At 37.6% G+C, this 20,605-nt stretch overlaps 6 protein-coding genes and 1 long non-coding RNA gene across 10 annotated transcripts; 4 read left to right on the top strand and 3 right to left on the bottom strand.

The window, feature by feature from the left end:
* Nucleotides 1-1,434: 1,434 nt before the first annotated feature.
* Nucleotides 1,435-3,088, bottom strand: LOC106355628 (protein EMSY-LIKE 1-like). Of its 2 annotated transcripts, none has more exons than XM_048737072.1 (7): nucleotides 2,750-3,088; nucleotides 2,448-2,593; nucleotides 2,261-2,370; nucleotides 2,147-2,195; nucleotides 1,917-2,075; nucleotides 1,756-1,833; nucleotides 1,435-1,670 (listed from the first exon to the last, which is right to left on the bottom strand). In XM_048737072.1, exons 1-7 carry the CDS (start codon nucleotides 2,784-2,786, stop codon nucleotides 1,581-1,583), a joined length of 669 nt encoding a protein of 222 aa, XP_048593029.1. In that variant the 5' UTR covers nucleotides 2,787-3,088; the 3' UTR covers nucleotides 1,435-1,580. The 2 variants fall into 2 exon arrangements, with proteins under 2 accessions (XP_048593029.1, XP_048593030.1); XM_048737073.1 differs by having other exon boundaries at nucleotides 1,435-1,667; nucleotides 2,750-3,084.
* A 1,135-nt stretch (nucleotides 3,089-4,223) lies between these two features.
* On the top strand, nucleotides 4,224-5,695 carry BNAC06G16210D (cilia- and flagella-associated protein 251). 2 transcript variants are annotated; one of them, XM_048737071.1, is made up of 3 exons: nucleotides 4,240-4,394; nucleotides 4,478-4,586; nucleotides 4,939-5,695. In XM_048737071.1, exon 3 carries the CDS (start codon nucleotides 5,040-5,042, stop codon nucleotides 5,445-5,447), a length of 408 nt encoding a protein of 135 aa, XP_048593028.1. In that variant the 5' UTR covers nucleotides 4,240-4,394; nucleotides 4,478-4,586; nucleotides 4,939-5,039; the 3' UTR covers nucleotides 5,448-5,695. The 2 variants fall into 2 exon arrangements, with proteins under 2 accessions (XP_013728380.2, XP_048593028.1); XM_013872926.3 differs by having other exon boundaries at nucleotides 4,224-4,586; nucleotides 4,982-5,695.
* Nucleotides 5,696-6,629: 934 nt separating this feature from the next.
* LOC125576617 (squamosa promoter-binding protein-like 15) lies at nucleotides 6,630-8,496 on the top strand. The gene is made up of 3 exons (XM_048737070.1): nucleotides 6,630-7,354; nucleotides 7,544-7,677; nucleotides 7,764-8,496. The coding sequence occupies exons 1-3, from the start codon at nucleotides 7,041-7,043 to the stop codon at nucleotides 8,285-8,287; spliced, it is 972 nt and encodes a 323-aa protein (XP_048593027.1). The 5' UTR covers nucleotides 6,630-7,040; the 3' UTR covers nucleotides 8,288-8,496.
* A 204-nt stretch (nucleotides 8,497-8,700) lies between these two features.
* On the bottom strand, nucleotides 8,701-9,838 carry LOC106353222 (G patch domain-containing protein 11). The gene is made up of 4 exons (XM_013792931.3): nucleotides 9,653-9,838; nucleotides 9,019-9,567; nucleotides 8,872-8,937; nucleotides 8,701-8,777 (listed from the first exon to the last, which is right to left on the bottom strand). The coding sequence occupies exons 1-4, from the start codon at nucleotides 9,785-9,787 to the stop codon at nucleotides 8,718-8,720; spliced, it is 810 nt and encodes a 269-aa protein (XP_013648385.2). The 5' UTR covers nucleotides 9,788-9,838; the 3' UTR covers nucleotides 8,701-8,717.
* Nucleotides 9,839-10,290: 452 nt separating this feature from the next.
* Nucleotides 10,291-14,157, bottom strand: LOC106353220 (TBCC domain-containing protein 1-like). The gene is made up of 9 exons (XM_013792928.2): nucleotides 13,619-14,157; nucleotides 12,633-12,773; nucleotides 12,071-12,442; nucleotides 11,873-11,977; nucleotides 11,613-11,753; nucleotides 11,057-11,260; nucleotides 10,864-10,956; nucleotides 10,671-10,782; nucleotides 10,291-10,570 (listed from the first exon to the last, which is right to left on the bottom strand). The coding sequence occupies exons 1-9, from the start codon at nucleotides 14,099-14,101 to the stop codon at nucleotides 10,527-10,529; spliced, it is 1,695 nt and encodes a 564-aa protein (XP_013648382.2). The 5' UTR covers nucleotides 14,102-14,157; the 3' UTR covers nucleotides 10,291-10,526.
* A 686-nt stretch (nucleotides 14,158-14,843) lies between these two features.
* On the top strand, nucleotides 14,844-15,813 carry LOC125576618. The gene is made up of 2 exons (XR_007315043.1): nucleotides 14,844-15,013; nucleotides 15,441-15,813. It is a non-coding gene; the product is annotated as an uncharacterized LOC125576618 (long non-coding RNA).
* Nucleotides 15,814-16,272: 459 nt separating this feature from the next.
* On the top strand, nucleotides 16,273-19,731 carry LOC106353219 (FT-interacting protein 3). Of its 2 annotated transcripts, none has more exons than XM_048737069.1 (3): nucleotides 16,273-16,538; nucleotides 17,051-17,099; nucleotides 17,170-19,731. In XM_048737069.1, the coding sequence occupies exon 3, from the start codon at nucleotides 17,187-17,189 to the stop codon at nucleotides 19,509-19,511; it is 2,325 nt and encodes a 774-aa protein (XP_048593026.1). In that variant the 5' UTR covers nucleotides 16,273-16,538; nucleotides 17,051-17,099; nucleotides 17,170-17,186; the 3' UTR covers nucleotides 19,512-19,731. The 2 variants fall into 2 exon arrangements, with proteins under 2 accessions (XP_048593026.1, XP_048593025.1); XM_048737068.1 differs by lacking the exon at nucleotides 16,273-16,538 and adding an exon at nucleotides 16,707-16,899.
* Nucleotides 19,732-20,605: the final 874 nt, after the last annotated feature.

Raw genomic sequence — 20,605 nt, 5'->3', positions numbered from 1 at the left:
CCCTATTTCTTATATACCGAACTAATTTTACAAATAATAATATTCATATTGAATGTAATTCTAAAAACATCTAGAAGATCTATATTATTTATGTTAACATTGTAAATATATTTGTAATTATTAAAATATATTTTAATGATTATATTATTAGGTTTGATCAGTTTATGTGAGTAATAGCATATTCTCCCGGTTTTATATCTATGGCATATAACAATCAAAGCTTTTTACTTCCAATATGTGATATCTTCCTTGTTTAAAAAAATTCCTTTGATTTTCTATTCTTCTAATATGTGATCATCTGTGCTCATATCAAAGCTTTTCTTACTTATGTATTTTATCGTGAACAAATCTTTGATGATAAATTACTATAGTTTTCTTGTCATTAAGATCCATTTCTTTGAAAAATCATAAATTAACAAAATTTCTCAAACTCAATTTAAAAAAAAACTTTAAGTTGTGAGTGAACAGAATAAATGAGAATTTAGAAGAAATGACGAGTAGGTTATCGTGAAAAGAAACTAGCTAGAATTATAAATTATAATCAACTCGATCGAGTTTGAATCTATATGGAAGAGGGATAACGCTATTTAAGCCCTGTTCGGCAAGGAGTAGATGCGTCCGTATTCAGCGACCAACAAACAAACGTTGATGAAGAGAAAATATAACCAGTGGAAAATACAGTATTAACGCAGCGACTACTTTTATGAGTGTTGCCGGTGTTGATCTGATCGCTGAAAACAACTTTAACTGAATTGGTTGTTACGATTGTTTTGTTTTTACGGTCGCTGCGTTTAGTTTTCCGGTTTTGTTGACTTGCTCTCCACATACTTCGGGAAAAAAGTAACCTATATTTTGGACGCTGGCTCCTAGCGCTGCGATACTTAAGTAACAGTACGCATCAAAAAGCTGAGGAAGGAAAAGTATCTGCTGGTCAGGATAAAAACCCTCTGGCAAATAGAAAGGTTTCAAGAAGGAGGAGATGAGCTTTTTCCAACCAATCCTATCTTCTACAGAATCAAGTTGTTGCTAAAAGCATCTCCAATCCATAACACTATTATAGTGTCAAAACCACACTATTTTAGTGTAATTTCAACACTAGAAAAGAAGTTTTTTTCCAACTATAACACCAAATTTCACACTAAAAGATATTTTATAATATTATATATATTTATAGTTTTATTTGTCATTTATTTAATTGTCCATCTTATTAATAAATTAAATGAATAGTGTTTTAGTGGGGAGAATAGTGTTTTAGTGTGGTGAATAGTGTGTTTTAGTGTGGTGAATAGTGTCACACCAAATTTAGTGTGAAATTATACTGTTGCACTAAAATAGTGTGATTTTTAGTATTGGGTTAGAGAAAGTTTTAGTGTCAAAATTACATTAAAATAGTGTTTTGGAGTTGGGTTGGAGATAGCTAACAAGACAAGTAAGGGAACCATTTTACAAAAGAAGTTACTGGAATCATCATGTTTAACACTTTAGAGACTGACCCGTTTCTTCAAAGTCTCTTCCCAGTGACTGTACAAGTACTAAACAAGTCTATCAAACAAGTGCATAGAGTGTTTTGGTGCTACTCATCATTGTCCTGCTCCTGCACCCAATGTATTAGGCGTTTTAAAGATTGTCGCTTCTCCATCTCTCCATATAATATCGTCAGTAGGAACCTGCTATTAATTAGAGTTTAAGATCAGACTTTACAGCATAGAGTTAGACTTATATTATAGGAGATGCGATAACAGTGTTGTGTAGTACTTCTCTGAAATCTATCCAGCTTGACACTTCGTCCATCTCCATCGCATCCGGGTCTACGCTCTTTAGGTGATGCATTTCCTGGACAAGTAGATTTCTTAGAACTAGCTCAAGCCCTATGGAACAAAGACATAAAGAGAGAAACATGAGAAGAGTTTAATTACATCTTTTGCGTTATACTCTTTGATCACAAAGTCTTCGAACTCCTCTTCAAAACACATTCTGATACTGATCCGTCTTCCAACCAGAGCCTCGGGATTAACTTTGCCCCAGCTTGAGCCAAGTGTAGCAACATAAGTCGGAACCAGAGGTGGTTTCTTGTCCTGCTTAAATTAAAACAGAGAATGTAAGTTTGAAGCTCTGCAGTAAGGACCAAAGCAGAGTTTTGCCTTACAGATATGGGAAATGGCTTTGGTTCTGCTTCCTTGAACTTTGAAATAACCCTAAAGAAACAAAGAAGAGATCAAACCCATTCGAAAGTCGAAGCCTTTTGGATCCAAGTGTATACCTTTGTTGATGGGCAATAAGATTCTCTTGAATGTTAACGTCAAAAGAGATGCGGGTTTCTTGAGAAATGTTCAACTCTTTCATCAGTTTCTCCATGAGAAGAGTCCTCTTCTGAAAAGCACAAACGTTTAAGAACCGATTGAAAAAAAAAAACAGAGAAGAGAGGATAAAGATTGAGTCTTACGTACGTTTCCTATAGTCAAGGTTTCAGCTCTGAAAGCAAGGAGAACAGAGTAAAAGGCTTTTCTTTTGAGATCTTCGAGTTTCTTTTTCTTCAACTCTTCTTTGAACTTATCATCATCACTGAGATCGTTAGACTCTGACTTTGGATCTTCTGCGTCAAGAAGTGTAACAAAAACAAGATCAGTCGTTTCCATCAACGGCAGAGAGATAAAATAAAAGCAGAGGAATGCAGAAACATAGCTTAACCTAACTCAAAATCTCTATGTTCTGGAGATTGTGATCGTAATGAGTTTGAGAAGAGACGTACCAGGTCCTGAGAGTTGATCTTTCTCATCCGCCGCCATTAAACAATCGTTAGAAACAGAGGAAGCGTCGTACAATCTCTGGCGAAATGATGTGTGTAGAAGTGGAGAAGAGTGTGAAGATTTTGGTGAAGAAGCGGACGACTTGTGGAAGAAGTTTGTGTAACTAACTTTTATGGCGGTTACCTTAAATGAGTCACTATTTTTAGGAGAGTTAATTTACTTTTGGTGAATAAACAAGATAATTAATTAAAATTGAAAGGGATAAAATATTTTTTTAAACGGTTGATTAATTATGATATTAAAATATTACATAAATATTCTAAAGCCGACAATTCTACTACTATACGAGAATACATGTCTGACTACATCACTCAGAGACACCCTATAAAATCCATGTTCGATGATACGACATGCAGATCTTTTATAATTTTTTTCCTTCATAATCTGCATAATTTACATTTTTTTTTGGGTTTGAACCACAAAACTCTTGGTATAAAAGCATTAATGAAATTATAGTCAAACTAAAATACTAAGGGGTTTCCACAAGAAATAAAATATTAGAAATAATTTAATTTTCATTGAATTTTGATTGGGTAGATTTTTGGTGTGTTGCATTTTTGTAACCTTTTTGCATCAAAAAGTTACATGAAGCAAGATAGCTAATCATAAATTTTTATAGTATGCATAATCTAGTTAAAGACCATACGGAAATCAATCCACATGAACATAAGAACGTTAAAAGCTCATATGCAACAGAAAATGGTAACTAAAATTGATGTAACTAACTTTTAAGGCGGTTACCTTAAATGAGTCACTATTTTCAGGAGAGTTGATTTTCTTTTGGTGAACAAACAAGATAATTAATTACAAGTGAGAAAATAAAATATTAGAATTACCTAAATTTAATTAAAATGAAATTGGGTAGATTTTTGGTGTATTGCATTTTTATAACCTTTCTGCATCCAAAATTACATGCAGCAAGATAGCTAATCATATTTTTTATAGTATGCATAATCTAGTAAAGACCATACGGAAATGAATCCACATGAAGATATAACGTTAGAAGCTCATATGCAACAGAAAATAGTAACTAAAATTGATGGTCAAGATCGAACTTATAAGCTCGAGAATTTAACTGGGAACCAGGTCTGCATGATTTCACTTTGCATATCTGCATGACCTTTTTAGAAAAAAAAAAAAAAAAAAAAATCTGCATGACCTAAGTCATGATACCTCACCAATTTACATTATAGTTGTACATGAGTCTAATTGGGTCTAATAAGAAGGCCCATTAGGAAAATATCTGATTCAAATCCTTTGGACGACGCGGTTCACGCGGCTATTAGCTGTCTTTAATGACACTCTTATCCAACCAAAACGAGTGGAACGTTTAAAGCACGCGCCTAAAGTAGCGAGTGGGATAAATCCGTATCCATGTTCAACGGGCTTAAGATCCATTTGAGTCAGTGTAAGTGGTGGAAGTGAGAGGAAAGCAATCATCTTGCTTTTTTCTAATATTTCAACGACACTTTCAACCAACAAGTGTTGGTTTTGTTCTTGTTCTGTTTCTCTCTGTTTTGTTTTCATTGCTTCTCTCTCCTCCTCCCTTTAGATCTCTTTGGATTCTGATTCGATATCTTCTGCTTGGTTTTATCACTTTCTTTAGAATCTTAGTCTTTCTTCTGATCTGGTTTTTCCTCTCTTTGTTAACTTTACCTGTTTGGTTGCAGAAACTCGTGAGTGTGGATCAGTTGAAACCCCAATAAAGATAAGAAAAGAGAAACCTTTTTATAGGTTTTATTGGGGGGTTTTGTCTCATTCTGAGAAATGGGTTCACAGGTGAGAGTCTATGTTCCTCTTTATTTGTTCTTTGTGGTAGTGAATCATGTGTTGAGTGTTCTGAAGTTTGTAGAGATTGTAAGGAGAGATAGAGCGTGTTTATTCTCTTTGGACTTTTCATGCAAGTAGTTTCCATGGATTGAGCTTGCTTGTAGCTTACTACTGAGTTGAATGGTTATAGGTTTCTAGCGACTGAAGTGTTGTTGTTTATAAACCTTTTTAATGGAAAGAAACTCGTAAATTTTAGGTGTTGTCAAATAAGTTTTTCAATGCCTTTCTTCAGACAAGTTTGAGTATGTGTTTTGAGTTTAACTCGCCTTCATTGTCTTTTTTTGGTGTTGGGATACTGCAGATTGTTAAGGTGGATTGAAAAGAAACAACCTTTTCACCTGCAAGTTTCTTGTCTAGTTGCTTGAGGCTTTTTGGTTTGGTAGAAAAAATTGGATTAGAGTTATGAGAAGAGGTAGAGGGAAGGGGAAGAGGCAGAATGCTACTGCTAGAGAAGATCATGGAAGCGGTGAAGAAGAAGAAAAGATTCCAGCTTACAGGAGAAGAGGGAGGCCACAGAAGCCCGTGAAAGATGAAACCGATGGAGAAGAAGAGATGGTGGAGAAGGATGATGATATAAATGGTTCAGTAACAAGTAAAGAAGAAGTGACAGAGAATGGGAGGAAGAGGAAGAAAGCAGTAGAGTCTAAAGAGAGTAATGTAACCGAAGAGGAGAATGGGTTAGGTTCAAAATCAAGCACAGATGATTCAGTTAAGTCATCATTGTCTACGGGGTTTAGACAAATTGGGAGCAGAAGGAAGAACAAACCAAGACGAGCTGCAGAAGCTGTTGTTGAATGTCATGGGTTTTGAAAAAAGAGGTTCCTATAACGCTTTTGAAACCGCTTTTTTTTTGTCTCTTGATGACCACTTTTGTTGCTAGGACCCGAGTTTGATGCGGGTGCGTTTAAGTTTCATACATGGAATCAGAATTTTTGATTATTCAGAACACTTCCCTTTGTCTGAATTGTCATGGAGTTTTGAAACTCTTATCTCTTGTTGTTGAGTAGAGCCTATAATACTCTTTAATTCCCATGAAAATGAAACGTTTGTTTATGTCTTCTATAAAGTGAGGAAAACACATTAAACAAAGTTTCAGAGTATGAAGCAGAATAAGTGAAGTGAGATGCATACAAAATATCAAGAAGATTTGTGAAATTGGCGTGATTAGGGGCTTTAGGCTTTTTCAGTTTTTTTTATAATCAGTTTGCAAAACAAAAGAAAGGAACGAGATTGGGTACTAGTCTAGATAAAGCAAAACACAAAAGGAATATAATCAAGAAAGCGATACACACAACCCAATGAAAGTTCAAGTACACAGATTGTGATGGATACTGGATACTTGACACCACAAATCAAACATCCCATGCTCTCTTTTGAAAATAATTTTTTTTTGTTTAATTTATCAAGAAATAGTACATTGGATATTGTGAAAAAGAACGCCAAATCTATATTTCCAGAAGATAGAAAATTAAAGGAGAACAGCAGCTATATTTAGAAAAAAAAGGTAGAAGTGAAAGTCTGAAAGTGCCCAGGAACCTTCTAGTTCCCCTTCAAATATATTTAGGAAAAAAAAAAACAGAAGTGAAATCTGAAAGTACTCAAGAACCTACTAGTTCCCTTTGAATGAAGAGTCGCATCCTTAGTTGATTTCCAACACTCTCTCTGTCTCTCTGCCCATAACTCTCTGTTCATTCTACTTTAGTAAATGTGAGATACTACTAATAAACTATTATTATTGTTGTTCCTGCTCTTTAATTAGTAATAGTATAGTTAACTAGCATATTTGGGGATGCAACAAACTACAGTCTAACCATCCATTTATAGGTGTCTCTGGTCAGTTTGTACATACAAACTACAATAAAGGTTTTAGCATACAAACTACAATAAAGGTTTTAGCATCATTAGGCTATTCATCTTCATAGTTTAAAAAAACCTAATAGTAGTATTATAATTTATTTATTTAGTTATAGAGTGCATAGCTTAGATTTTATATGGGAGTTTATGTTCCCTTGTGGCATTTAAGGATATATCATTATGTACGTTAAAGAAGAGAATAAAGATGTTTTCTCACATCTCTTTTGTGTGTTATATAATAATAGATGTTCACTACAGAAAACGTAACAAAACGCACCAAACATCCCCAAAACGCAAACGCTAATATTCCTTAGCTGTCGTGGCCTAGTATCAATCACTCCTGAGTGTCTCTTCTTTTGTCAGCTTCTCTCTCTCTCTTATTTCTATCTTTTTAAAAGATAGCAACAAGTGAAACCAGCAGAACCACATTTTCTTTCCTTTCTTCTCATTTGTCCTTTCTATTTCCAGGCTCTCTTCAGTTCATACATAGAGAGAGAGAGATTACATCTCTTTCTCTGTCTGAGTAAAAGGAAACCAAAAACACTAACCATGGAGTTACTAACGGGTTCTGGTCAGAACCAGCCTGATTCGGCTGGTTCCTCCTCGTCTACACTAAGTGGTGGACTCAGGTTTGGTCAGAAGATCTACTTTGAGGATGGATCCGGAGCCGGGTCAAGCAAGAACCGTGTTAATAATACTGGTCGTAAGTTGATGACAGCTAGGTGCCAAGTGGAAGGTTGTAGAATGGATCTAAGCAATGCTAAAACTTATTACTCAAGACACAAAGTGTGTTGCATTCACTCAAAGTCATCTAAAGTCATTGTCTCTGGTCTTTACCAAAGGTTTTGCCAGCAATGTAGCAGGTTTCTTTTCTTACCAAAGCTTTTAACACTTTATCTAGTCTTGTCTGCTTTTTGAGCTTTGGCTCTTAAGGTCTTTGAAGAGTTCTTATGAATCTAACTTTACAGCTAGTTATTATGTGATTTTGTCTCTTCTTGTGTCTGAAGATAATAGTTATGAATTATATTATGTTGCTTCTTTACATTATTCAGGTTTCACCAGCTTTCGGAGTTTGACTTAGAGAAACGAAGTTGTAGAAGACGGCTCGCTTGCCATAATGAACGAAGAAGAAAGCCACAAGCAACAACCACTCTCTTGACTTCTCATTACTCTCCATCTCTATATGGTTAGGTTTCTATAACTTAGTTACTCTTTTCAGCTCAATGTGTCTTGAAAACAAGTTCTTGATTCTTGTTTTTTTTTGTGAGACAGGGAATGCCATTAGAAGCGTTTTGGGAGATCCTACTAGGTGGTCAACCACAATAGGTTCTGCACCATGGCAAAGCCATCAGCTGATGAATGTTTTCTCATACGGAAGCTCAGGCTTTACTAATAGCACAGACTCCAGCTGTGCTCTCTCTCTTCTGTCAAACTACACAAACCCAAACCAGCAGCAACAACAACCACTTCAGACACCAACCAATACATGGCGACCATCTTCTATTGCTGCTGATAGGGTAACAATGGCTCAGACACCACCCGTTTCAGTCCAGAATCAATACTTGAACCAAACATTGGAGTTCATGTCAGGGGAAAAAAGCAATGCGCAGTATACAACTCCTGTTTTGGGACTGAGCCAAATCTCTGAGCCAGTTGTTGATTTCCAGATAAGCAATGGCGCCACAATGGGTGGATTCGAGTTGTCTCTTCATCAGCAGGTTCTGAGGCAATACATGGAACCTGACAACACAAGAGCTTATGACTCTTCCCCTCAGCATTTCAACTGGTCTCTTTGAGTCTTTTTTTTTCTCTTTCACCCTCTAAACACTTCTTTTCTCAACTTGTTCATCTGCACCAAGAGCCTTATCTGTGGAAGATTGCTACTAAGACTTATCTGTTCTATCTATGCTACTTAAAAATCAGACAATGATGGCAGAAAATGGCCTTTTGTTTTGGGTATTACTTTAATGCTTTTGGCTCTTGATCTTTAAGCCGTTTGTTTTTAGTGATGCTATGTTTTGTTCACATCTAAACAGAAGCACATTTGTATTTAGCTTAAGAATCACATTAAAACATCAACATCAACATCATCATCATTAACATATATTGTTAATCAAATCAGAGTTCCACATCCTTTTTATCATTCTACTATCTATGAAAGCATATGACCAATATGGCGACTAGCAATTCCTTTAGAGTGCATCTCTTCACCTACATGTGACTTATCTAGTGATCATCCTCATTAACGCCAGGGCAATTGGAAAGAAGAGCTTCACTCGTTTCATACTGATTCACATATGGAGAAAACTTTGTCAGTATACTTAAACGAACTCGAAACTAAGCACATGTGAGAGAAAGGCTTATGAACGCATTCAATTACCTGGAACCCGCAAAAAGGGCAATACCGATGTTCATCCCTCAGTTTCATTAATACCTCCTCCAAATCCTGCAACCAGTAAAGCTAAACTCGTCAGTTGTCACCCACAAGAACATAAAGAACAATGTTGAGAACTAGAGAACAACATACCTCTTCAGTGATCACCTCCTCTTCTTCTTCCTCTTCATCACCAACCTTACCATCTTCACCTTCCTCCTTTTTCTTCTCCGGAACAACTTCAACATTCTCAAGCTGATCAAGAGCCGCCTTAGCCTTCTTAAAGTTAATCACAACCCTCTTATTACGCCACTGAGACTTCTGCCTATCCCCAAAATCCTCCAACATTTCCTCAACTTTTCTCTTCGCATTCTCCGCCTCAACCTCTTCTCTCTTCTTCTTCTCCTTATGTGGATCCTCTCTCCCCACACCGGCCCTGGATCTTCGAATATCCATGGTCACTGGCTCAGCTCTACCTGACCCTTGTTTACCAAGAGCAGAGCCTGGCTTGTAACCCATTTGCTTCAACAGCTTGAACCCAACGTTAGACTCTCCAATGGGAGTGTCTTCTATACGAGCCAATGTCTGTGCATCTTCTTCTATTTGCTTCCTCTCTTTCTCCAACCTTCGCCGTTCGTGCCAAGGGAGATTCTTTAGCTTCTTACGAGATGGTTCAACCGCTACAGTTTTCTTTTCAGATTCCTGCAACAAGGCATTCAGATGATTAAATTTGAAAACTTCAACTAAAAATCGAAATCACAGATAAAGTTGGAGACTTTGAAAGTACCTTTCTTTTGGAAGTCTGGGTAAGTTCAGGTGGAATGAACTGAGAGAGGTCTCCCATGTAATCATCGTCCTCTTCTTCTTCGTGTTTCGATGCTTCCCCGCCGAGCCCAGTCAGGTTTCTCGTCGAATCTGCCATCGCCGACGACGGAGCTTGTCAGAGAGGACGGGACACACAAAGAGAGAAGAGAGTATTTATTAATGGGCTTTATAATGAGACCCAATAAGGATTTAACTTGGGCTTCCTCTGGCGCTGCTGTCCGTCACTGAACGTCTGAAACAGAGGATCTGTCTCACTGTCTGCATCTCTCGCTTCTTCAAGTTCCCAAAGGTAAGTTACTAACAAATCTCCACTCTTCTTTCCCTCATTGTAAATGATTGTTTCTGCACATTTCATCTGAACACTCATCTTGTTGCATAGGATTAAGCTTTATCCGTAGAAGAAGAAATCATGGATCCTTCTCAAATGAGAAGAAGAACAGGATGGAGCGATGATGAAGACAATCAAAGGTGCTGTGACTGGTTACTCCCAGGACAAGAACATCCAAAAAAAGTTTTGTTTTATATGTTGACAGTTCAAGGAAGCCATCCTGCTCTGTCTAGAAGACGAGATTTTCAAAAGAGGACAAAAACGAGGGATTAAAATGTCAAAAGGAACGAAGATTAAACAAGACCAAAGTAGAAACAAAGAAAATAATACTCTAAAAGGAAAAGCTTTAGGGAGTGTTCTGTGCAGATAAGTTACGTGGTGCGTATAAGTTCCAAACTACAAATCAGAACGGTTTTTCTCACTTTTCTTCACTAGCAATATGCCAAAATGATCGATAGAGCTCTCTACAGGAATGAGACATCTTCCACTTGGGTTGATCTCTTCATTATTAATCACCTTGTAGGCAGTAGAGTTGCCTTATATTCCCACTTGCTGTCAAAATTCACACCAGAAACAACAGAGAGACTGTCACAACCTAGTTATACATGATGCACATAAACTTTGAGTGGGGATTGATTTCGAAAGTCGTTACCATAGAGCCAGTCTTTGAAATACACATGGAGCGCGCTCGATAGCTCCTTTTTCCGGTTTTCTTCCAGAGGCGTTTCTCTTAGCGATTGTCTTGTTTCTTCTAAGTTCTTTAGCTAATGAAATCAAAAATTATGGGAGTTAAGGAGATGCAAACAAGTGCTTCATTTCTTACTAAAAGAAAAGTAAAAGCATACGTTTCTCTGCTGAGCTGCCATATAAGCATCTGGCAATGGAAATGGATTGTCTTTAGTCGAACCAATCTCCTCGCCGCTGAACCAGTTTGGGATCTTCACCATGTAAATACCACAGGTAAACATGTGATTAGATGTTTCATGAATAAAACTCGACTGTTATCAGAGTCGGATGAGAAAGAAAAAAAAAGAGTACCAAAAAGTTAATGAACTGGTCAGGGTCTACACAAGCAGCTGATTCAGCCTGTGCATCAGCAACGCCGGCAGGATGGGACAGTGAGTCATGTGGATCCACTGCTCCCAGTGCCAATGGTTTGTCCCATTTGTTGATAGTTGGCTCAACACCCACCTCACTCATGTGCTCCTCCAGATGAGAGTAATATGTATTATATGGAGCGACCTGGAACGAAATTAAACAGATTTTTTAGAAGCCTCTAATTACTATAACCAATAGATATTGATCAGACAGTAAAAGGAAACCTGTGACACCCTATAAAGCAAACATCAGTCTAGAGAGACATTTCTTAATCAATATACTTATCAACAGCATAAATTAGGGAGATAGATAACACCTAGAACATGTTTCCATTAAACTCAGTTCACAAGTCCGAAGAGCATATTAACCTAACTTAGCTATAACAAGTCTATCCTCTTCACTGATGTTTTACAGCATTAAAGTAGTTGCGTATGCACTGCTGTGCATGATATCAAACTTGTAAATCAACCCTCAATCTTATAAAGAGAGGCTTCACCTGCAGTTTGTGGTTATCACCGACAATTAGTGGTCGCTGATTGACTCCCAAGAAGAATACACATTCACGGCAATTGGCGATGCACACTCGTTTGGAAGCTGCAATCACATGAACTCTCTCACAGTGCTCAACTCTTAATGCCTGCAAAAAGATATCATAAAATAAGATTTGCTGCTTTAGTAAAAGTCGGAAGATATTATAACCAGTTAAATGTTGCCTTAAATAACTAGATAAAGAGAAAAGGAGTATTGTGCCCGTACCTTGCCAACAGCTCCGAGAACTATAGTCGTATCAGAACATCCATGCACAGTTGCATACCTCAATGGCGCTAAAAGATAAATGACAGAATCATGGCAATTGACAACCTGCAAAATACACAGGCCTTTTAGTTGACATTAGTGCCCAGTTAGACTATTTGTCCAGCAATATTCAAAAAAAGTCATTTGTTCATAGCGAACCTTCACAGATCTACCCCTAAGATCAGAGGCCTGCTTAACAAGTGAAGTCTTGGAGACACCTTCGATTAAACACGGGCCTCTACCACTCGGTGCAACCTTGTTCGGAGCAGTGCTAGCATCTGACATCGTATCATCTTGATCAGAGGGCCCGTTCTCTTTCCCAGAAATTCTCTCAGTAATGCTTTCTAAAGCGGAAGCTATGTTTTGCAGAAGCCAGTCATGCACTTGGGAAGCAGGGACTGGAACAGCGGGCATATCCGGATCAGAATTTGCAAAAAAAGGCGTAGCTTGGCTCAGTGGAGATACATCAGATCCCTTATCACCAAACTGAACAAGAAAACCCAGGTGCTCAAAAGCCTCCATAGAGAGAACCTGACAGGATGTTAAACAAGCAAAACGATTACTAGTTTGAACCATCATGAAAAAAAATCTAGCTTAGGACTTGTGTTTTCTCTCATTTCCAGAAAAAATATTATCCCAAGATTCCCAACGCCAGATGTTACTTTCATGCTCTGTACAAAACACTCTTCTCGACAAAATATATTGAAAGACTAGCACATACCAATGATTCTTCTCCTTCTCCTTCCACGGGCTCTGCAAGGAGAGAGACGATGTTTGCTAAATGTTTTTGCAGATATGACAGCTGATGAGCTTCATCATCTGCTTGCGATGGCATAAACCTGCGGCTGTTGCTGCGAACAAGCTGCAAAGGATGAAAAGAAAATATAACTAACACTTTAGACCCATGTTATGGAATCGAAGAGCAATAATTCAATGATTAAACACTGACAAGACTAAAACTAGATGACTAAAAGACAAAATATACCAGCCCTACAACAAACAAGAGTGAGAACACCACAGGAGCGGATCATCACCAAATAAACCACGTGGATGGGACCAACCATAATAAAATACAGCAAAAAGAAACAGAACTGAAACCACATAACGCAGCAAGCTGGCACTGTTTGATTTCAGCTTGCACACTAAAAATTGCACCAGAGTCATCAAAGAAAAGGGATTGTCATTTACGAGATGATGATAATAATCAGGTTACCCAAATGTACAGGTAAACATTACAAAAATCATTTCATGAGGGTGTCTTTCAAACAATAAGAGCTGGATAGAGCTATTCAGCAACACTAACATTAGCAATGCCTACTTGATGTGGCTTCGAATACAATGGTGTAACTAACATGTATTTGAAGCAATAATTACATATCCATTTTGTCGACCAAAAAAAAGTACATATCCATTTAGAATGCAAACATCTTCTACATTGAAGATTATTACGAACTTCTATCTAAACATTACATTTATTCATGACACAACCACCCAAGCTTCCAACTTTGAGTAACTCCAAGTTTCAAGGTACATCAAACCAAAAACTTCAACTTGCATTGCAAAATCGTAATTGAATTCAATGCAAAATGAAACAAAATGATTCTCTAATCCTGTTACTAGAGCTACCACGAACCAAATAGATCATTAAATATGACTTTCTCCACATTGTACGATTAGAGAAGGGCAACAAAAAGTAAGAAACTTTGCCTGAATCGGTGATAACGCAGACAAGTACCCATCAAAAGCTGAAGTCGACGGCCACACATCAGCCACCGCCGCAGAGTCCTTATGCGTCCTAGGCAGCAACTTCTTATACGATTGAATGTACAGAAACAAAACCAGATCCCTCAAATCAGCTCCGACGGAATCAACTTCCTCCGGTTTAGCCCCAACCAGAGGATCAGACTCGGAATGAAGCACCGAACCGAGCGTCTCGAGAACGAGACGCGCATGGTCGCCGGAGATCTGGAGAACGTCGGCGATTGCGGCCGATCCGACGCGGTTATTCGAGGCGGATTCGGTTAGCTTCTGCTTGACGGGAGCTAGGGTTTGGATCGGGTCGGTGAAGACGAGTTTTTGGATCGGGAGGAGTCCGTGCTCGAAAGAGACGCGTCGTGGGTGGATTAGTGGGCCCGGATTCGGGTTGGGTTCCGGGTCGGGGGTCGAAGGCGGTGGTGATTCGTCAGTCATGGTTCGTCGTGAAGTTTGCAGATCTTTCTTTCTTTTGGGTGATGAATAATGGCATTGAAGGAGGTAGGGGAGAGAGAGTGTGTGCTATAGTGCGCGCACGTGTATGGAATTAATCTACGCCTTGTTTTCTGGTCGTTGGATTTTCGAGTATATTAACCTTGGATCCGAGGAATGCCACGTCAGACGAGCGATGAATGCATTTCGCATTTAATTTTTATTAGTTTCTTTGTTAGGCAACTATTATTGCAAATTAGTTTGGTGATAAAAGATTGTTGTTTTTTATTTGAGAATTGGTTGGTGATAAAGATTGTTACAAAAAGTAAAAGGTGATCATTGTTCATAAACTTAGCTAGCAGTTTAATAAAGAGACAATGAATTCTTTATTACCTAGAATCATGTTTATATTTCTTCTCTTTGTTTTTGTTTGTCTTTTTTGTTGTCAAACATTTCTTCTCTTTGTTAAAACTAAAGGTCTATGGAGGTTTATGGGAAAGAAAATAAAAAATTTCCAGCAGACCGGATCAAAAAGGAAAATAACTGGCATTGCAATCAATAATATTTCCACTTGTTAAATTAAGAAAAATGTTTATAAGACGTATTGATTAAAACAATAAACCCCAAATGTTTTTATTAAAAAAATTTATCGACAGATTATTATAGAAAACATAGTTGGTTTTTAATTTTTCTTTGCTATCTCCTTTTTTTCTGTAGACTAAATATAAACTAACAAATTCCTAATTTTTCTCATTCAAGTTTTAAGCTACATTGATTTAAATATTTACCTATTTTCTTCATCTCCTATAAGTTAATCTACTCTTTTCTCAGTTATTTCTAAAACCAGATAATACTTTAACATTTAAAATCTCTTCTATTCATTTGTCTTCAATCATCAACAACTACCAGTATTCAAAGGTTAGATTTTCAAATTGTTAGCGAGAAAGTGATAATTTTTTCTTCAATTAACTTCCAAGGTGATAGTTCTTCTAAATCAATCTTGATTAAACTGCTATACATAATAATACAATCCTGTAAACAATATCAAACATCATCAAGGCATAGAAAATAATATGTCTAACGTTTAATGTTCATGATGCATCTTAAATTTTTAAAGATTATAGGCAAAACATTTAGTACCTATCTCATGTATATAAAGGATTTTTCAAGCCGGTGATATATGATATGTCTGTATATTTTGTAGATAATATAAAGTTACCCATGTGCACTATAATCAATATTACCTTTTCTAATGATTATTATTAATATAAATTTGTATTTCAAAGTTTCTTATGTGTTTTTGTCCATTATAATTTATAACTTTTTTTAATCATATTTGCTATAGATGGAGAGAAAAAAATATGAAAAAGGTGACAAAGAAGTTACACATGAAGATGATGATTTTGGTGATGTTTCAACAAAGGCAAATCAAACTTCGCAATATCAAGATTGGATGGAAGTTAATTGTAAGAACAAAGAGAAAACAATGATTAACCATGAAAATAACTCCAACACAAGCGAATTGTTTTATCTGAGTTTTCTTTTAAACAAGAACAAATTATCAACCAGCTACACAGATATACTAACTGTTAATGGAGTTTTGTATCCTACCTTTGAAGATGCTTATAATGCTTTTTTTATTTAAACTACAATTTTATTTTTAGGGTTTTTCAATTACTCAGTTATTAAGCTCCTAATGTAGCTCATATATTTGATTATATTCATGCTTAGAAATTGATAGATTCAAAACTATTTTATAACGTGTATATTTTTAATTATCAAATTTCTTAATTATGTTATATATACATGTGTAAAACATCAGATGTGTATATCTCACAAATGCACAGTTATGCAATTTGACATATGTAATATAGTTAGCCAAAATTATATTAAAGTAAATTTACATTAAACCCAAATATGATTAACAATACACAAATATAAAATTTAAAATTTTCAAAAAAAAATAAAACAAAATTATATCCGCCCTTTTAAGGGCGGGTCAGAATCTAGTATCAGTTAATATTTTATTACGGAGAAAAGACGACCGCCGTTGAAAGATTACGCAAAACCGTCGTCTCCACACGTGTGAGATTCAAAACAGAGTGGTATGTCTTGCGTGATTTTACGTGGACCCCATCCTTTACTGTATTATTTGGAGATTTCAGTAAAAAAAAAATAAAAAAGTGAAAACTGTAGAAAAAGCAAAGAGAGAAGAAGACAACAAACAAGTGAGCCACAAAAGCTTCCTCTTTTTCTCTCTCACTCCTCTTCAATGTCTCTCTCTCTCTAGAAGAAGTTGCCCTTTCATAGTAGTGCCTATCCTCTGCCTCTACTAGTCGTCTCTCTCTAGTCGTTTGCTTCAAGATGGAGATTTCATCGCCTGCGTAAAATCGTTTATAGTAACTCTCCTTCTCATCCCATAGATCTTTCCCGAAGATCTAAGGTATTTGTATAGTTAGATTTCATTTTTTTTTACTACATTTTTTTTCCATGGATTTAGTTTCAGCATTCTAGATCTTTGTTTAGTGGTTGTTGATTTATTTTCTAATTTTTTTGCACTTTGTCGTTTAGTGTGTAAGTATCTCGAGGACAGGAAAAAAAAAATTGAAAGAAGAGATTTGTGAGTTTCAAAGTTTTTTTTATTTTTTGAAGTAAAAATTCATCAGACAGCGTAACTCCTGTTCTGTGTAATGGTTTATGGTTTGTAGTTTCCGATGTTTAAATAACAAAAGTTGTGTTCTTTCGATGAATAAAGAGATTCACGATTTTGTGCCGTTAGATTCTGTCTCGGAGATGCTAACGAGGTTGTTTATGATCTAGAAAATGCGATGCTTTATTCGAGATTCTTTTTTTTTATTCACTTTATATTTATTTTTCTGCATTTATCTCCCACTTTACTCTCTCTTAGCTTTTTTTTTTTTAACTCTTCTTCAAATGGTGTTGTTTTTGACTCAGATCTAGTGCTTTTGAAGTGAAGTAGTAGTAGCTGAAACACTTAATCTCTGTAAGTGTAGTGATCTTTGTTACCTAGTGAATGTGAACGTTATAATAAAAAGTATTTGCATTTTGTGTAGTGTGTTCTCGAGCAAGCATGATGCAGAGACCACCTCCTGAAGATTTCTCCTTAAAGGAGACGAGACCTCATCTCGGCGGCGGAAAAGTCACTGGGGACAAGCTCACCAGCACCTATGACCTCGTTGAGCAGATGCAGTATCTCTACGTCCGCGTGGTCAAAGCCAAGGAGTTACCCGGTAAAGACTTAACCGGTAGCTGCGACCCTTACGTGGAGGTTAAGCTCGGAAACTACAAAGGAACCACGCGTCACTTCGAGAAGAAGTCAAACCCTGAGTGGAACCAAGTCTTCGCTTTCTCCAAAGACAGGATCCAAGCTTCTTTCCTTGAAGCTACTGTTAAAGACAAGGACGTTGTGAAAGACGATTTGATTGGTCGGGTTGTGTTTGACTTGAACGAGGTGCCTAAGAGAGTTCCTCCCGACAGTCCCTTGGCGCCTCAGTGGTACAGGCTTGAAGACAGGAAAGGAGAGAAAGTCAAGGGAGAGCTGATGCTTGCTGTTTGGTTCGGTACACAAGCTGATGAAGCTTTCCCTGAAGCTTGGCATTCAGACGCTGCGACGGTTAGTGGAACCGACGCTCTTGCCAACATCCGCTCCAAGGTTTACCTCTCCCCCAAGCTTTGGTACCTAAGGGTTAACGTAATCGAAGCTCAAGATCTGATACCGAGTGACAAAGGGAGATACCCTGAGGTTTATGTCAAAGCTATAGTGGGGAACCAAGCGCAGAGGACGAGAGTGTCACAAAGCAGGACTATTAACCCAATGTGGAACGAAGACTTGATGTTTGTAGCAGCTGAGCCCTTCGAGGAGCCTTTGATTTTAAGCGTTGAAGACAGAGTTGCTCCGAACAAAGACGAAGTCTTGGGGAGATGCGCCATCCCGTTGCAGTATCTGGACAGGAGGTTTGACCACAGGCCTGTGAACACCAAGTGGTATAACCTCGAGAAGCATATCATGGTTGATGGGGAGAAGAAAGAGATCAAGTTCGCTAGCAAGATTCACATGAGGATATGTTTGGAAGGAGGGTATCACGTTCTTGATGAGTCTACGCATTACAGTAGTGATCTTAGACCGACGGCTAAGCAGCTTTGGAAGCCTAACATCGGCGTGTTGGAGCTGGGGATACTTAACGCGACTGGTCTGATGCCTATGAAGGCTAAAGACGGTCGTGGGACTACGGATGCGTACTGTGTGGCGAAGTATGGACAGAAGTGGATTCGAACAAGGACTATCATTGACAGCTTTACGCCGAGGTGGAATGAGCAGTACACTTGGGAGGTTTTTGATCCGTGCACTGTTGTTACCGTTGGGGTCTTTGATAACTGTCATCTCCATGGAGGTGAGAAGAACGGTGGAGGAAAGGATTCAAGAGTTGGGAAAGTGAGAATCCGTCTCTCTACTCTGGAAACTGATCGTGTCTACACTCACTCATACCCTCTCTTGGTGCTTCATCCTAACGGAGTCAAGAAGATGGGAGAGATCCACTTAGCTGTGAGGTTCACTTGCTCTTCCTTGCTCAACATGATGCATATGTACTCACTCCCTCTCTTGCCTAAGATGCATTACATCCATCCTTTAACGGTTAGCCAGCTTGATAACCTGAGGCATCAAGCGACTCAGATTGTGTCAATGAGGCTTACAAGAGCAGAGCCGCCTCTAAGGAAAGAAGTGGTTGAGTACATGCTTGATGTTGGCTCTCACATGTGGAGCATGAGGAGAAGCAAAGCGAACTTCTTCAGGATCATGGGGGTGTTGAGCGGGTTGATAGCAGTGGGGAAGTGGTTTGAACAGATCTGCAACTGGAAGAATCCAATCACAACGGTGTTGATCCATCTCCTGTTCATCATCCTTGTCCTCTACCCTGAGCTCATCTTGCCGACCATCTTCCTCTACCTCTTCCTTATCGGTGTTTGGTACTACCGTTGGAGACCGAGGCATCCTCCGCACATGGACACGCGTCTCTCTCACGCTGACTCAGCTCACCCTGACGAGCTGGACGAAGAGTTTGATACTTTCCCTACTTCGAGACCCTCTGATATTGTCAGGATGAGGTATGATAGGCTGAGGAGTATCGCTGGGAGGATTCAGACTGTGGTTGGTGATCTTGCAACTCAAGGAGAAAGGCTTCAGTCTCTGCTGAGCTGGCGTGATCCGCGTGCAACTGCGCTGTTTGTTCTGTTCTGTTTGATTGCTGCAGTTGTTCTCTATGTGACTCCGTTTCAGGTTGTGGCTCTTTTGGTTGGGATCTATGTGCTGAGACATCCAAGGTTTAGGTACAGGCTACCGTCAGTTCCTCTCAATTTCTTCAGGAGGCTTCCTGCAAGAACTGATTGCATGCTCTGATGAGCTCAAAGATAAACTGCCACCTCTCTCTCTCTCTCTCTCTCCCTTGGATCTTCCTTCTCATCTTGAAGAAACTTCCTCTAGAATTGTTAATTTGTTTTTTGTTGAAGTGTCATGAATCTTTATCTTGGTGGTTATTATCATGTTTCATTTCGTTTATAACATTATCAAGACTTTTGTTTGATTGTAGTAAATCAATATCTGTGTGATTTTGATGTTCTTTGTTTTGGTTAGTTAGACTATGCCTCTGTTTGACAAAAAAAAAGACTGCCTCTGGTTTTTATTTACTCACACTTGTCTTAGAAATTGGAAACAGAGTAATTACAAGTGAAACTTAAACCCTTAAGCAGGTTGACAAAAAAAAAAACCTTAAGTAGAATAAGTTATGTTAATACATTAAAACACTGGTTTAGTTGAAAACAATATACAGTACATCAAATAGAAGAGTGAGATGGTGAATACATGATAATCTAGCTATGTATAACAAAACAAATTGGAAACAACCACAACCAATAGTGATATAGTATGTTATGTTATGGGTCACTGTCCAACAAGTTTGGTATGTTGCTGCAGCAATTGATACATATTTCTTTTTACCTAGAATCATTTTATACAAAAAAGTTTGTTTTGAACGTTTTAGTTAAGAAAAGTAGCTTAAATTATTTTTCTAACTACTCTTTCACATCTTGACCAAAAAACTACTCTTTCACATCACAAATCAGTATTGATCGTATACCATTTATTTTGCTTTTTAACCAACCAAATTGTTTTGAGATGCTTATTCTGCACCTACCGCCAGGAGATTAAGAACGCAAGAAACTTTTTAGATTAAGAACACAAAGTGATTACAAGAACTTTCAAGTAGAACAAACTTATGTAATACTGTTCATAAAAAAACAGTTGTAACTTGTAAGTGTTATTGGATTCAACATGCACCAGCTAGACCAGTGAGAAGGAAAATATATATTACTATTCTAGCTATGTATACTAACAAATGATAAAAATAACCACATCGAATAGCAAAAAGATATGTTATGGGGGTCACTATACAAGTACAAGTGTACAACAAGTTTGGTATGTTACTGCAGCAAATT

The sequence above is a fragment of the Brassica napus genome, chromosome A7, assembly GCF_020379485.1.
Source record: "Brassica napus cultivar Da-Ae chromosome A7, Da-Ae, whole genome shotgun sequence".
Taxonomy (NCBI): domain Eukaryota; kingdom Viridiplantae; phylum Streptophyta; class Magnoliopsida; order Brassicales; family Brassicaceae; genus Brassica; species Brassica napus.
This window is presented reverse-complemented; position numbering and strand designations above follow the sequence as displayed.

What these genes read in the sequence shown, in the direction of transcription:
- LOC106355628 (XM_048737072.1), bottom strand. Translation starts at nt 2,786, where the DNA reads ATGGCGGCGGATGAGAAAGATCAACTCTCAGGACCTG. An exon ending in AAACCTTGACTATAGGAAAC is followed by an intron (nt 2,371 to 2,447) that starts GTACGTAAGACT and finishes TGTGCTTTTCAG; the next exon opens with AAGAGGACTCTTCTCATGGA. An exon ending in CTTATTGCCCATCAACAAAG is followed by an intron (nt 2,196 to 2,260) that starts GTATACACTTGG and finishes TTGTTTCTTTAG; the next exon opens with GGTTATTTCAAAGTTCAAGG.
- BNAC06G16210D (XM_013872926.3), top strand. Translation starts at nt 5,040, where the DNA reads ATGAGAAGAGGTAGAGGGAAGGGGAAGAGGCAGAATGCTACTGCTAGA.
- LOC125576617 (XM_048737070.1), top strand. Translation starts at nt 7,041, where the DNA reads ATGGAGTTACTAACGGGTTCTGGTCAGAACCAGCCTGATTCGGCTGGT. An exon ending in TTTTGCCAGCAATGTAGCAG is followed by an intron (nt 7,355 to 7,543) that starts GTTTCTTTTCTT and finishes TACATTATTCAG; the next exon opens with GTTTCACCAGCTTTCGGAGT. An exon ending in TTACTCTCCATCTCTATATG is followed by an intron (nt 7,678 to 7,763) that starts GTTAGGTTTCTA and finishes TTTGTGAGACAG; the next exon opens with GGAATGCCATTAGAAGCGTT.
- LOC106353222 (XM_013792931.3), bottom strand. Translation starts at nt 9,787, where the DNA reads ATGGCAGATTCGACGAGAAACCTGACTGGGCTCGGCGGGGAAGCATCG. An exon ending in CCCAGACTTCCAAAAGAAAG is followed by an intron (nt 9,568 to 9,652) that starts GTACTTTCAAAG and finishes GCCTTGTTGCAG; the next exon opens with GAATCTGAAAAGAAAACTGT. An exon ending in AGGAGGTGATCACTGAAGAG is followed by an intron (nt 8,938 to 9,018) that starts GTATGTTGTTCT and finishes TACTGGTTGCAG; the next exon opens with GATTTGGAGGAGGTATTAAT.
- LOC106353220 (XM_013792928.2), bottom strand. Translation starts at nt 14,101, where the DNA reads ATGACTGACGAATCACCACCGCCTTCGACCCCCGACCCGGAACCCAAC. An exon ending in GAGAAGGAGAAGAATCATTG is followed by an intron (nt 12,443 to 12,632) that starts GTATGTGCTAGT and finishes ACATCCTGTCAG; the next exon opens with GTTCTCTCTATGGAGGCTTT. An exon ending in TTCTCGGAGCTGTTGGCAAG is followed by an intron (nt 11,754 to 11,872) that starts GTACGGGCACAA and finishes ATCTTTTTGCAG; the next exon opens with GCATTAAGAGTTGAGCACTG.
- LOC106353219 (XM_048737069.1), top strand. Translation starts at nt 17,187, where the DNA reads ATGATGCAGAGACCACCTCCTGAAGATTTCTCCTTAAAGGAGACGAGA.